Genomic DNA, 15,271 nt, shown 5'->3' with positions numbered 1-15,271 from the left:
TTTATATCATCTCGTACTGACTACTGTAATTCTGTTTTTACATGTTTTAATAAGTCGACCCTAAACAGACTCCAGATCGTTCAGACGCTGCTGTCAGACTTTTAACTGGTGCTTCTAGAACATCCCACATCACCACCATTCTAGCTACTCTGCACTGGCTTCCAGTTAAGTTTCGCATAGAATATAAAATATTAGTTCTCAGGTTCTGAGCATTACATGGTCAGACCCCTAAATATATCTCAGACTTGTTGTACCTCTACTCATCAGGGCGATGCCTTCAGTCTTCAGACCAGGGTCTCCTAAAGACCCTAAAAACTAAATGTAAAACCAGAGGAGACCTGGTGTTCCAGACTCTGGAATAACCTGCACCAGTCTCTCAGGGAGCTCAACTGTGTGGTCACTTTTGAAAAACTGCTGAAGACTTTACTTTACAGTAAAGTTTTTAGTTACTGGATTTTAATTATTATTTATCCTTTAATGTTGCTGTTCTTATGATGTTTATGCACTTTTGTTTTATTATTCTATTGTGTTGTACTTGTACCACAACTCTGTACAGCACTTTGTGATTTTATCTGTAAAAAGCACTTTATAAATAAACTACTTACTTACTTACAAACCGTCTAATCCATAGGTAGCGCCTTGTGAGCCAACGGAGCAAAACCGCGGTGCTGACACAGCGATTCACATCTACAACAATGAGTGGCCCAAAGAAAAGAAGAGTCGACAGTGAGTGTTTAATAATGAATGCTAGGAATATGCAATATTTTATCGTTTGTGATTTATCATCAATTTGTCCCTCAATTTAGCCAAGAACGCCCCAAAAAACCTTGTTCCACGGAGCAAAACTGTCATGTTTGTTGTAATAACTTATTATTCTCTGGAGCAGAACACTGTTTACGGAGCGTCTATGGTGTGCACTGCCACCGCCCCCTGCACACACCGCCATCTGTGTGTGTGTGAGGTGTTCGTCATGGCTACCTGAAGCTACTATGCTACGATACATCATAAACCACTACTTGGTTTAAACCAGATAAACATCAACAAAGTGAACCAATCCTAGTTCCTCCATCAGATCCACCTAAAGTTCTACAAACACAGGGACAGAGATGAACCTGTAACAACCATTATGAACTGGAAACTCTACTAAAGCTAATTATGCTAAGCTAACACACAGACTGGGCTAAGAGCTAATGCTAACCACTCCATATAAGGAATAGACCAAATAAAAAGAACACGTCTTACTGTCATAAAACCATAGAGAACCATAGATTAGTTTATGGTCAGATTTAACACTTTATGGAAGAATAAAAACTAAACATGTCACACGTTGTGTGAAATAAATGTTAACATAAATAATAATGTCACTATTCACTATTTTTTAATGATATTTCACGTGTTCACAGACAAAGCTGGTCCCATTAGAATAATGTAACTATTGAGATTATTACACATAAATATACTGAATGATTAAATCATCAGTTTGATCTGGTTTAATTATAGCAAATCATAACTTTATGTAACTCATTATCAGATATGAAATAAACAATATTCATCAGCAGTAAAAACACTGATGGAATTATTAGTTTTTTTAGAAAATAATTTTAATTATAATAAATTCAGTACTAGTATGAAATGAACTAACAGGAATAAGTATCATCATGTTTCATAATTCAAGTATATTTCATAAATAAATCAAAACTGAAAAACTAAATGAAATGATTTACCTGCATAAATAAACAAATGTAAAAGTACAGTAGTCCAAATATTCAGGAAACAACACTTTGTTTACAAACTGCCAAAAAGCTTAAGAAAACAAAAAAGTAAATAAATGTTTTAAATCAGATAATAAAAGTTTATTTATAGTTCTGTTCCACTTCATATGCTGATGTTAATCATTATGTTTGTATTTTAGTTCCACGTTACATTTTGATCTCAGTCACATATATAATGTAGTCTTAATTTAATGTTCTTTTACTTTCTGATACATTTTAGGATTGTAAATTTGCCTAGTGATGATTTTTATTGTCGATGTTTTTAAAAATATTGGCACCAGTCATGTCTCCATTCTCTACCACACACTGAGAAGCTCTGCTCTACGAACAGGTCTGTCTCTCCTTAAATGTACTTTCTTTAGAATTAGGGATACATTTGGGTGAAAGTTGCAAATGTGTAACATATGGTTAATTTGTTATGAAGTTTTATAAATTTTAAAGAAAGAATATACATATGTACAGTATGTATGTATGGGGTGCTGGCCACGCCCGTCTATCAGTTTTTAAAAGTCCATGTGGCCCCTGAGACTAAAGGTTTTCCCACCCTGATCTAATCCGCTCTAGCTCTATTGTCTACAATAGTAAACTGATCACTTCCTGGAACTATTGAGGCCCCATGAGCCGCCATTGCTATAAAAAAAGTGAACGGAGTAGTCACAACTCTCTCTAGATACGGCTCTGCCAGTGTGTTAAAGTGTGGAGACACGTGTCACTTCCTGTTAGAGACAGGAAGTGAGCGTCAGTGTGAGCTTCATCATGGAGAAGCTTCCCTCAAAGCTAACCAATCCAAAGCTAAGCTAAGAGCGCGAACAAGCTAAGCTAGCAGAGCTACATGTACTAGTTTATCACACACTGCTATTGATCAGTGACGTTAGTGAACGAGAGCCAATCAGAGGAACTGATGTTCAGTCATGGAGCAGAGGATGAATTTTGTTTATTTATGTTTATTAATATTTACTAGTGTTTTGTTCATGAATTTGTATTAATATTTATTAATGTTTATTCATATTTATTAATGTTTATTAGTGTAGTGTAGAACATTATTCACTGATTTCACAAACACTTTCAGGTTCTCACCAGGAACTTTTCACAGCGAGGGGATCAGTTAATGCCCCCCCATGTCAAATATTAAAGTGTCTAAGCCTCTGAAACACGTTTTCGTGTGTTTTGAGACCAAATTTTAGATTATAAAATACACTGTTTATATTGAATGTAACTATGGTTACCTGTAGTGAATAGACGGTGAGTCTGATGTGTTTCATTGTTATTCAGATGAAAAAGGCCACATGGTACACATTAAAAAGGAAAAACTACAAAGAAGCATAGGAGATTAAAATCACACCTTAGTGGGATTAAAATCACTTATATTTTAAGATAGATGTACAATAAATCTATAATATCCACTTATCAACCACTTACTAAATACAATAATGTGATTATAATCTGGTAGGTCGACCTTTATTAACATTAAAATGCTGTAAACATTCCTACTAGGGCTGGTGATATGAACCAAAACTCATATCTCAATATTTATTCTCAAAATGGTGAAATATGATATAAATCTAGATAATTTTATTAAATAAAGTTTGACCAGAAAAACAATTCTGGGTTAAATTTGCCACAAAACGGCACACATGGACATTTATTAATAAACAGCTGATCAATATGTGACACTTATTAATCATCTAACTGAGCTTTACATGTTGTTCTGAGAAGTTAAAGCAGTGACTCCTAGAACTAGTATTTTGATACATAATAAGCTAATATATATATATATATATAACTACTGGTTGGAACGGTTTTGCTCAGTCAGCGTCATGTATTGGTTTGTCTTTGATGTAGAATGATTATTAAATGTGTTCTAGAGTTACTGAGTCTGACTGAGAAGGAGAACCTGGTCCTCTGAGGTGTTGGTAGATGTTGAGCTGAGTTCTGGTCACAGGTACCAGACAGTCCTCAGGGCTAAAGGGCTAAAGTCATGTGTGTTGCCTCCAGCAGGGGGAGCCCTCCATCTCCATCCTGTTTCTCTGTTCCTTCTTCATGGTGAATGGTCCTGAAAGAGCGTGTAAAGTAAATTCTGAATTACACTAAACACTAAATAGGTCATAAATGTATTTCTTTAAAACATGTAAAAAGTCATTCAACCATTTATAATGTAATAGTGGAGCGAGGCTTCACAAACTGTGTTTCAAATGTCTGTGTTCAGGATTTAATGGGCGGGTCAGAAATCATAGCCGCGTTACGTAATGCGACCATCATTAGCATTAACCCCACCCTGCTGCTGAAGCACACCTAACTTCTACGGCCTCCTGCAGACGCAATTCGTCCCCTAGCCGAAAACAAACCACATATTTGGACTGGGGAATAAAACGCGTTCGCTGGTGCCACATTTTCCAAGAAATGACTCTACCCGGGACGGATGCACATATTCACACTAGGGTGAAGCAGACCTTTCCACTGACACCTCGTTTATCCTGATCCGAGCACTTTTGGAAGCACCATCGATGCTGGAGCTGCTTTCACACTGCTCTCTCCCATAGGGTTATACGGGGGCGGTGCCCTATCCGTGCGTGGGCGTGGTCCAAGGCCTTTTACACCCCCCAGCTTTTCAGAGCAGAAAGAAATGCTTGTTTTTCCGTGATTTTGAGACTTCATTTTATAAACGTAGTGATTTTTTTCTTCTTTCAAATGTGTCTCAGTGGTCAGTGACACATGTTTCTCATAACACACATTTATTTCTGCTTTACATGGACTTTAACATCAGATCCATCCAGGGGCCCCCACCCTCAGTTTGAAGGCCTGAGGGATCAGAACATGATTAACTGTGCCCTCTGTTTTGGCTTGTAGGCTAACAGGAGAACAGGAAGGGTTTTTATAAGTCGTCAGAACTATGGTGAGCTCTGATTCTGACCCACGTCATCAGATTGGATCTGAACTCATGCTAACTTGGCTTCTGGCTCAGCACCCCGCCCCCTACCCCACCCCCACCCCACCCCACTGCTGATTAGTCACAAAGAAGGAAGGACAAGATGTTTGGTATGTGTTGGAGAGATACTGGACCATTATAACTGAACATTATACAATTGTTCATTTTATAACGTGTTTCATAACTTTCAAAAGTTTAGTAAAATGATTAATGAGCTAACCACTGCCCCCTGGTGACCTGGAGAAGTTCAGCTTTCAATAACTAATTCCTTCCATACAGTTACATTTCTATTACCAACAAAGAAGAAAACAACAGTTTAAAGGACTGATTTAATCCATTCTATTTATACCATGTATTATCAAACATTTTTAATTAAACTGATTATATTTCCATGATCATTTCCTCATTAGATAATAGATGCTGATCCTACAGTAATGTTTAATTTGTTAATGATAATTTAATAATATTTAGTTTTTTATTCATACTGTAATGATATTTAATCTGTTAATAATAATGTAATAATATTTAGTTTGTTCATCCATGCTGAGTGTAACGTATGTCAGTGTGTGAGGAGATGATGTGTTCAGGGACCCTCTGCAGTCAGGAGACTTTTAGTTGGTGACAGTACCTGAACAGAAGCCCCGCCCCCTTCCTTAGCTCATGTGTCTGCAGGCTGCCCGAACAGAAGCCCCGCCCCCTTCCTTAGCTGCCTGGGCTCTGCATGCACTGACGATGGCTTGTGGCTCTGCATGCAGACCAGCATGGGTTAATGGACCAGGGAACATGTATGTATGGTACATATGGACCATGTGAAGGACTGTGGTATGTTCTCACTGCTGCTGTTAATGAGCATCCTGCTGCTAACGCTTTCTTCAGTGCTTGTAGATAATAATAATAATTATTATTATTGTAGATCTATTCAAACCTTAAACGTGTTTGAATGGAGCAGCTGATCCTGATGTTTCCAGATGTTGGACTGACTCTGCTTAGCATCAAACCATTAGGTTGTGAACATCTGGCTGTTCCCTCTGAAGACACAATCCCCCCCCCCCCCCCCCCCCCCCTTCAACCCCCCCCAACCTGTGAGCCTGGGGCAGCAAAAGAATGGCCTCCAATGCGTTGTTTTACTGGTTCCACTGGTTCCACTGGTTTTACTGGCTTTACTGGTTCAACTAGTTCAACTGGTTCAACTGGTTCAACTGGTTCAACTGGTTCAACTGGTTCAACTGGTTCCCCTGGCGTTACTGGTTCCACTTGTTCTCATGTTCAACTGGTTCCGCTGGTTTTACTGGTTTTACTGGTTTTACTGGTTCTATTGGTCTCATCTGGTTCCATTGGTTCCACTGCTTTCACCAGTTCTACTGGTTCCACTGGTTGTCCTGAGGAGGTTCTAAAGGTACCGCTGACCCGTTCTTTGTCTTCACAGATCAATGGCTCTTTTAAACTGGGAGCTGCTCGTGTCCTGTCTGGGTGGCAGATGCAGTGTCTAGTCCCTGGTCTCCAGGACAACGCCAACATGAATGGGACGTCTGAGCAGGTGGACATCCTGCCTCCAAACTGTATGGTTAAAGACCGATGGAAGGTGGTGAGTAGCTCTGCTAATCCTCCCTATGCAGCAGGTCTCACTAATAACAGATTCAGCCACACATACCAGCGTAGAGAGGACCATCTGAAAGGGGCAATATTATCAGAAAATCACTTTCTAAAAGTTTAGCTACAGTGATGTACTGTACATCTCTTTAGCCTCATTCAGAGGGTCAAAGTTCTGTTTCCTCCCTCTATTGTTATACCACATGTTGTGAAAAGTCAGCTTTAAACGGGACAGTTGGATTTTTTGTCGTGTTGTGACATAACGTGGAAACTCCTCCTCCTGACAATCCTGGCTCCTCCTACCTTATAGGAATGTGAACTCTTTGCTCAACATCCCACAGTGATGGACCTGGGAGATTAGAACCAGTGACCCTCTGATTTCACGCCTGCTCCCTTAACCACTAGTCCACCACTGATCTTTATCCACAGTATATTTATATCCACAATATATTTACATTCAGTATATAGATAATCTAGTATATAGATAATCTAGTATATAGACTAGTACAGTGCCCGTCGGAAGTATGCATTTATGTGGGAGCATAAGGGGTATATTTGCAGGTGCAAAATGTGGGTGCAATTTTCCTGGTTTATTTCTATGGGATATGAGCATGATAAATGTGTTTGTTGTTTTGTTTTGTTTTTTACTCACTTATATTTTTTTGTTTGGTGTATTTTTCTGTATTGTATGTTTTTTGGAATCATTTTGTGTATTGTTTGTAATAATATTGTTTAGTTTTTGTTTTATTTTACTCATTTAGTATATTTTTATTTTAAATACTGTGTGTGTGTCTCTCTCTACATCCATCTAGTACAGTGGGAGCATAAGTACAGTTGTCATTTATGGCCAAATGAGAATGTGTTTGAAGGATGGATGTACAAAGAGGTGTACATACTCTGTAGTGTTATAAAGCGTTTATTTGCAGGTGCAAAGTAAAATAGTGTGTGCAATTTCCCTTGTTTAATTTTATGGGACATGTGCATGACAAATGTGTTTGTTGTTTTTTTATACTCATTTTTATATATTTTTTTTGTTTGATGTATTTTTCTGTAATGTATGTTTTTGGAGTCATTGTGTATTTTTGTATCGTTCTGTTTTTCTTATTGTGCATTTTTTTTATAATTATTGTTTTTTGTTGCCATTGTAGTGGTTCTGGAATCATTTTGTGTGTTTTTGTATCTTTTTTAGTGTAGTTTTGTGCATTTCTATTGTTATTTTGTGTATTTTTGTATAAATATTTAGTTTTGTGTATTTTGAGTCATTTTCATATGTTTGTTGTTGTTTGGTGTTTTTTCTGTAATGTATTTTTTTTTTCTTTATTTTTATGCATTTCTTTTGTCATTTTCTGTACTTTTTGTATAAATATTGTTTAGTTTTTTGTTTTATTGTAGTCATTTAGTATATTTTTATTATAAATCCATCTACTCCGTGAACGCGCATCAAATAAATAAATACCGTGTGTGTGTGTTCCCGTGAATGTTTGAGACGCTGATAACCAAACTCCATAGACATTGTAGCGCCAATCAGAAAAGTAACAAAACTGCGCAAAACAAAACATAAAACTCCAAACTACATGAGTGAGTAAGTAAATTAAAGTATTACCTAAAATTCGGCTGTCTTTTTTTAATAAACAAAAATAATTTTATACCTTTGAACCAAGTGGCCAGAGCTTAGCTTCCATGCACAACACCACAGAGAATCTGTAGTTTTCCAGTGAACGGGTTGGGAAACGTGTGTTCACAGCTGCTTCGCTGGCTAAGTTGGCTATGGCCGCACACGTGACTCTTGCTCGCGTGAGGAGCTGTGTAGTGAAATAGATATAGATGGTGCGCTAGCGCCCCCTCACACCCTGAGGTCAAAAGCTGAATAGGTTTCATTTCTGGGCCGTCCAGAAGTGAAATAATATTAAAATAAACATTTTGAAATGATCAAATTACTCCAAAATAACAGATACACACACTCGGGGTATTTGGAACCCGTCGATCGAGTTTCAGGTTGAACTCGCACCACGTCGGTGAGATATTTGCTCCACACACACACACACAGAGACCTCCCTTGAATTATAGATCGATAATCTAATATATAGATAATTCAGTATCTATCTATAGATACAAGGATGGTCTGTGTGTGTGTGTGTGTGTGTGTGTGCATGTGTGTGTGTTGAGCAAATATCTCACCGACGCGGTGCGAGTTCAACCTGAAACTTAGTCAACGGGTTCCAAATACCCTGTGTGTGTGTATCTGTTATTTTGGAGTAATACAGTGTAGCAAAACAGTCAAAACGTAAATTTTATAATTACACTCCCTCGGTAATGAGCGCGGTATTGAGCGCGCTACTTCCGGTTCTGGGTTCATGATGTCACTGTGTCGCAGTTTGGGTTAAAAAAAAAAAAGGTCAATATTAAAAACGTTTTTGTACCGCTAAAAGTCATTTAAGTTATTATTTCATGGTTATTTAATATTATTCCAGTAATTCCAAACTTCCTTTAAATCTCGGGTCACGGACTTCACTTCCTCCTTTGTCTCCATGACTGCCGACCTTATCACAAACATTCTGACAGAGAATTGTTACGTTTTAGTGAGCGGTACAAATAAAACCTTTATAACACTAGACAGTACAGAGTATGTACACCTCTATGTACATCCAACCTTCAAACACATACTCATTTGGACATAATTGACAACTGTACTTGTGCTCCCACATGAATACATACTTCAGACGGGCACTGTACTAGTATAGATAATCCAGTAGATAGATAATCCAGTATATAAAATAATCCAGTGTACAGATAATCAAAAATGCTGCGCGAGCACTCACAATCAGTTCCACTTTTAGTAGCTGTTATATCTCCTCATATCACCTTTGAGATGATCTGGTGTGTTTGTGACCCAATGTGATGCAGCGGTCGGACAAAACAAATGATGATCACCTTAAATGGACTAGTTTTGTGGTGAGAAGAGGAGAGGAGGACGAGAAAGTAATTTAGCAGTTTAACACTACAGTGTGTGTGTGAAACATGACTCAGATGATAGACTCTGCTGCTGCTGTGATAAACACACTCTTTGTCGGAAACACAACATCCTCTTATACTGTATATCCATGCGTTTTACTGTAATGTGCAGTGTGAGGATAGTAAAGGCAACTGCTATTGCAATCAATTGTTGGAATCCCACTCACCAAACACAGTATAATATTAGAGCAAGCCACGCCCTCTCCAAGAGCAAGGCATAGAGTCAGCGTCTACTGACACGCCCACTCGTTCATATGCACGAAGGTCCCAAAACAGCCTGTTTTTAGAAGCATCATGAAAGTGACTTTTTAGAGGCTAAAACTCTGGAAAACTGGCGAGTTTGGGAACATACACCTCAAATACTGTTATTGGGGTTCTTAGAACAAATGGAGATGGTGAAAAATAGCATAATACTGGAGCTTTAAGGCTCAAACATACTCAGGATTACTGTCCTCACTCTTCACAGCTTTAATACTCGAGTACACTTGTAGTACACAGCTGCGTAGTAGTTTCCAGTAAAGTCCTACATTTCCCACAATCCTTAGCTGTTCTCTGTAGTCCTTGTTTTCCTGGTCATGTTTTAAAGGTGTGGTACTATCGTAGCTCTCCTCTGGTTCACCAGGAGGTGAAATACAGGTCACTGGTACATTAATGATGGTTGATACATAGGGTCGGGCACCGAGAACCGGTTCCAAAAAGGAACCGGTTCCTAACGTCCGGTTCCGGAACCGTTACGAAGATGTTTGCATTTCGATTCTTTTTTCCGATTCCTAAATGCCCGCATAGTTTGTTTCTGTGGCTTAATTTGTTTGTTTTACGTGGATTGTGTATAAGATGCGTTCATGCATGCAAATACGTCACAGGTTGTTGAAATGCGTGTCTAGAGAAAAATAACGGTCCCGTGGGAAATATTTGAATCTTCCGGGAACTCTTCCGTCGTCGCAACTCTCTCTAAACGGCTCTGTGTACGTTCAGCATCTACGTTCAAGGTGCACATTTGGTTATATAGCACGTGATAAAAATATCAGTGTTTAAAATGTTGTATCCATGGAGAAATGTGCATTTTTTGCTGTTTGCTTTCAACACAGCCGCGGCCATTGCCCGCTAATAACTTCCGGGTCCAGTCCGTTCCAAACATGAAAATAAACATTTTGCAATCACCAAATACGTCCAAAATGACGCGTGCACGCACTAGGGCTATGTGTAAGCGGTTCATAAAGTTTCAGGTTGAACAGGTACTGCGTCTGGGAGATAATTGCTCCACAAACACACACACACACACATGCAGACCTTTCTTGCTTTTATAGGTAGATTTGCCTGGAGGACATGTATGAAAGTACTTGTAGCTGCCTCCATCCACCATGTTCCCTTTAACCTCTGACCTTACACTGCTGCACCACGCCATTGGCTCAACCACCTATAACCACGCCCCTATGCATTATGGGACTTGTAGTTTACTATGAAACGGTCACACAAAACTTGTTTTTTTAGCGCAACAGTTCATTATTTTATTCCGTGACATAGCTACAATGACATGGAGGCTGTTATAATACCGTGACATTCCTACTAATTACTAGTAACTAACTTCCTGTCCTAGCTGAAGAAGATTGGTGGAGGAGGGTTTGGTGAGATCTATGAGGCCTTGGACCTGCTGACCAGAGAGAACGTGGCTCTGAAGGTGGAGTCGGCCCAGCAACCCAAACAAGTTCTAAAGATGGAGGTAGCAGTACTGAAGAAACTACAGGGTAGGACACACACACACACACACACACACACACACACACACACACACACACACTTTAACCCACCACATTAAAACACTTTACTATAACATGAACAAAGTTAACATCTATAATTTTAACAAAGGAAGAACTTTTTTTAAAAAGACTAAGTTTATGAATGATTCATTTTGCATCAGTAGTTAAGTTTGAACATAGGAGGGTGTGTCTAACCTTTGCATTAAAACAGTAAATGAAACTCATCATTAATCACATTATTATTGCAGAGATTGCAATAACATCATGTTCTGTTCTTCTCCTTCTTTCAGGTAAAAACCATGTGTGTAAGTTCATTGGTTGTGGTCGAAATGACAAATTCAACTACGTGGTTATGCAGCTACAAGTGAGTCTTTTATTTTGAAGGTCTGTGATAGGAAACATAAGGCGTTAATGAATGGCTGAAAGTTTCTAATATGACCTATTGTTATTGGACCATGTGAAAGTCTTTGCTGTGTTTTCTGTGGCTGCAGGGCCGTAACCTGGCCGACCTGAGGAGGAGCCAGCCCAGAGGAACCTTCACCATGAGCACCACCCTGAGACTAGGGAAGCAGATCCTGGAGTCTATCGAGGCCATCCACTCAGTGGGCTTCCTGCACCGGGACATCAAACCAGTACGACCATTAACTCTAATAAGCCTTCTCACACTCTGGAACTGTGGATGTGCAACCTGTGGGGTCAAAGGTCAGAGGTCATGTGTGTCAAAACGTCAACAAACTCAGTCAGTCTGTTGATCTTTAGACCAGAGATCTTTAGTGTTTCATAGTGTTTATATTATTCATCAACTTCCAGGACCTCCAGTAAACCCGTTTCAGACTCTACCCGGGAATGATGCACATATTCAGACTCAGGGGGGGCGGGGTTTTCAGATAATACCACTTTTTAACCTCTTCAACCCCAACAGACCCGCCCCCGGGGGCAGCTCAAGCTTATGGTTCTAAATGTTGTAAAACATTCTCTACCTCTCTGTAATCCTTAGAAACTATAGAAGTTAAAACTATAGATCAGCACACACACCAGGACATTATGTTCAAAGAGGGAAAAGTTGACAAACTCTGTTTTTTCCATACAAAATAAACACTGAGCTCTAAAACAATGATGACAAACGTTGTCTTACCTTTGTTGTTTCTTATCAAAAGTTGCTCCAACATGCATAAAACTCCATGTTTTGATAAATCCAATGAGGCACATAGCACTTGTGCAAAAAATGGCCGGTCCCTCATTTACTCAGCTCTGATTGGCCAGGGCTAAAGCCACTCCCATAGTGTTTGATATCACCAATTTCTACAGACTCTGAGCTTTACAACGCAGTGTCAATCATTCTGATTGGTCAAAGCATTGCTCAATAACACACATGTAAAGGTGCTTTCACAACTCAATTACATTAAAATCAATGTGAAAAAACGCAACCTCAAGTTTTCTCCCCTAACGCGACGTGACGTGTAATTTGAGCGACAAGGTCAAGCTCGACTTTGTTGCGCAAAGTTGAAAAATCAAAACTTTTTAAGCAACTTAAAGCGACAACTCTCCCGTCCTTCACTGTGTGTGGGGCGGAGGCTGTAGCCCCTCCCTGTTCCCTCCCACTACAGTGCAGACGGCTGCTGTGGAGGCTGTACAACTTCTTCAATTTATCGGAACAAAATTAAAGCGGTTAACATCTTGAAAACCACAGTAACTACTAGGGATGCAACGATTCACTCAACTCCCGATACGATTCGATTCACGATACTGGGTTCACGATACAATTCTCTCACGATTTATTTTACAAAATGGGACTGTAGACAAATGATGACTGAAAAATATTCCTTTATTTTTTTGGGAAAAAAACTAGAAAATACTGTATTATTTTGCTTTTATTTTTCATTGTCAAAAGAATTCCTTGATAAACTATTCAAAACAATGCAATTTAACTAAAAATAAATCTTGAATGAAATAAATAAAGGAATAATACAAATGAAAATGAAGCCTATTAATTTAAATTCTGGTTCTATAATAAACAATGCAAAACTGCATAATAGTTCTTTTTCTTTTTAAAAGTGCAACTGAAAATGTATTTTGTGCCTTAACAATTGGACGTTAAAAAAAAAAAAAAAAAATCGTGATTGCACTGATTTACCTCAGATAATTGTTTGGACCAGCAGAGGGCGCTGGTAACACAGTGGTCGGTTGGCATGCAGCTAATCTAGCAGTGAAGAAGAGATGCTATGCTAGCAGACAGAGCTAATAGAAAAACGTGACTTTTACAGATATTCACGTAATAGTACAGATATTATTTTGGTGCCAAAGGGGTAATGAATCATTTATGAACATGTAACATTAACATGTAGGAGTAGAAGGCAGCCAGAAAGAGAGTAGTAGCAGATTTTGCCCGCCGGTACACTGCTGGACAAGAGAAGGGATAAATATATAGCGCCCTCTGCTGTTTAAAAAAAGTACTGCGATTCAATTTTCAAAGTATCGACATCAATCGTGATACCTATGAATCGATTTTTAACTGCCTTACGATTAATCGTTACATCCCTAGTAACTACTGATCATAACACATTCTGAGTGAACGCATCCTTTAATATCTCTGATCGTTTAAACATAAAAGTGGAGCAAGAAGGAAAAGAAGTGATCAACCCTCTCTCTCTTTCTCTCTACCCTGTCACCGACTCAACACACACACACACACACACACACACACACACACACACACACCCTGGTGATAGCGTCACTGGAGTGGTGGAGTGATGGAGTGACCAAAAAGCACCACTATGTGCAAGCGACACATCAGGGTAGATGGAAGCGACTGCAGCGCTACAGTCACACCTTAACGCACCTTAACAGCATCAAAGAGTGGAACCAAAAATAGTACCTGTTATAACACCTAGTGGTCAAACATAAGACTCACAATCAATCTGATTGACATTTTAAAGTTACACACTTGTTTGTAAACTCGTGGAAAACTTTGGCACAGTTGTGGTAAAGTGGGCTTTCACCTGAACTTTTTTGTACAAAAAGATGTATCTTTGGCCTGTTTATTATTATCACCAAACTTGCTGCAGTTGATGTTCATACACTAGTTCAATTATTTCTGCTTTTATAGCCTTCAATAATGAGAATCAGCTTCATGTATTTGATGTGAATCTCTAGGTTTTTTTAGGCGGACTGCAGATTTCTGTATTTAAAACATGATTTATTGTCAGATAGTATCATATATTTCGAAAATGTCCCATCATCTGTAACCACTAAAGGTCCTACTTCAGTCTGAACAAAAATTAGCCATGTATGTCATGTAGAAGCTAAGGAAATCCTTATTCATTGTGGGTATGTGATTTTTGGAGTAAAGAGGAGGGGATAGAAGATAAAAGGAACACTTTTTTGGCCTGAAAATTGTGCTTTTTGCCTCCAGCAATTTGGAAACCAAGCACATATTAGGACTCAGGGGGACCAGGACTTTCTGCTGATTGAAGCACTTTTAAATCCCTGTGGTAGAAGCAGTATCATAGCTGAGACCTCCTTGCTTTCACACTCCTTCTACCATTGATGGGAAATGTGGGATCATAGAGAGAGTGTTTATATATATATATATATAATTTAATGTAATATATATTAAAATGTTTATAATGTAGTTGGTCACCATAATGGTCTGTCAGTTACTTTGTCTCCTCCTAACTGGTTCCTTTGATATGAAGGTAGATATGTTGTAAAATGTGATGTGAGCTTATGTATAAAAAATCCACACACATGAAATAAATTTAATGTCACAATGTTTGGAAAAAATGTATAGACTGATATTTGTACATAAGCTGCAAACTTGTAATCTAACATTTAATCACATGTTTTTTAATTACTGGTGTTAATGATCATTTACAACCACAACTCTACGGTTATAACTTCTCTAATCTACCGCTACACAAACACAAAATACTTTTCTCGTTTGAATCTTGAGTTTTGCAACACACTCTAACAACCTTTTTCTAACAATCTGTGGAGGTACATTTCATTATCCTGCCTTTACAGTGAAGAAACTAGACTTTGTTTCAGTCATATCACTGGCTGCTGCGCTAAAAAGACACAGCCCACTGTCTCCAAATCCTCACTTCTGATTGGTCAATCCCACACATGGGGGAGCGGGGAGGGGAGGAGCCATTTCTACGAGCATGAATCAGTTTTGCTACAGACGTCTCACAAAATGTGTTACAAAACTCAAG

At 38.7% G+C, this 15,271-nt stretch overlaps 1 protein-coding gene across 5 annotated transcripts in view; it reads left to right on the top strand.

The window, feature by feature from the left end:
• Positions 1-15,271, top strand: part of LOC114465759 (tau-tubulin kinase 1-like) — an 85,492-nt gene that overhangs the window by 7,431 nt on the left and 62,790 nt on the right. For 2 of the 5 annotated variants that reach the window (XM_028450993.1, XM_028450983.1), the window contains exons 2-7: positions 632-726; positions 4,620-4,665; positions 6,125-6,283; positions 10,898-11,045; positions 11,348-11,421; positions 11,549-11,689. In XM_028450993.1, the coding sequence (XP_028306794.1) occupies positions 4,663-4,665; positions 6,125-6,283; positions 10,898-11,045; positions 11,348-11,421; positions 11,549-11,689 (525 nt within the window). In that variant the 5' untranslated portion in view covers positions 632-726; positions 4,620-4,662. The remainder of the gene's footprint in view (positions 1-631; positions 727-4,619; positions 4,666-6,124; positions 6,284-10,897; positions 11,046-11,347; positions 11,422-11,548; positions 11,690-15,271) is intronic. The other 3 variants (XM_028451001.1, XM_028451007.1, XM_028451015.1) reach the window with 3 other exon arrangements.

The sequence above is a fragment of the Gouania willdenowi genome, chromosome 1 (assembly GCF_900634775.1).
Source record: "Gouania willdenowi chromosome 1, fGouWil2.1, whole genome shotgun sequence".
Lineage (NCBI taxonomy): Eukaryota > Metazoa > Chordata > Actinopteri > Blenniiformes > Gobiesocidae > Gouania > Gouania willdenowi.
The sequence above is the reverse complement of the archived record's forward strand: the minus strand, read 5'-3'. Positions and strand labels throughout refer to the sequence as shown.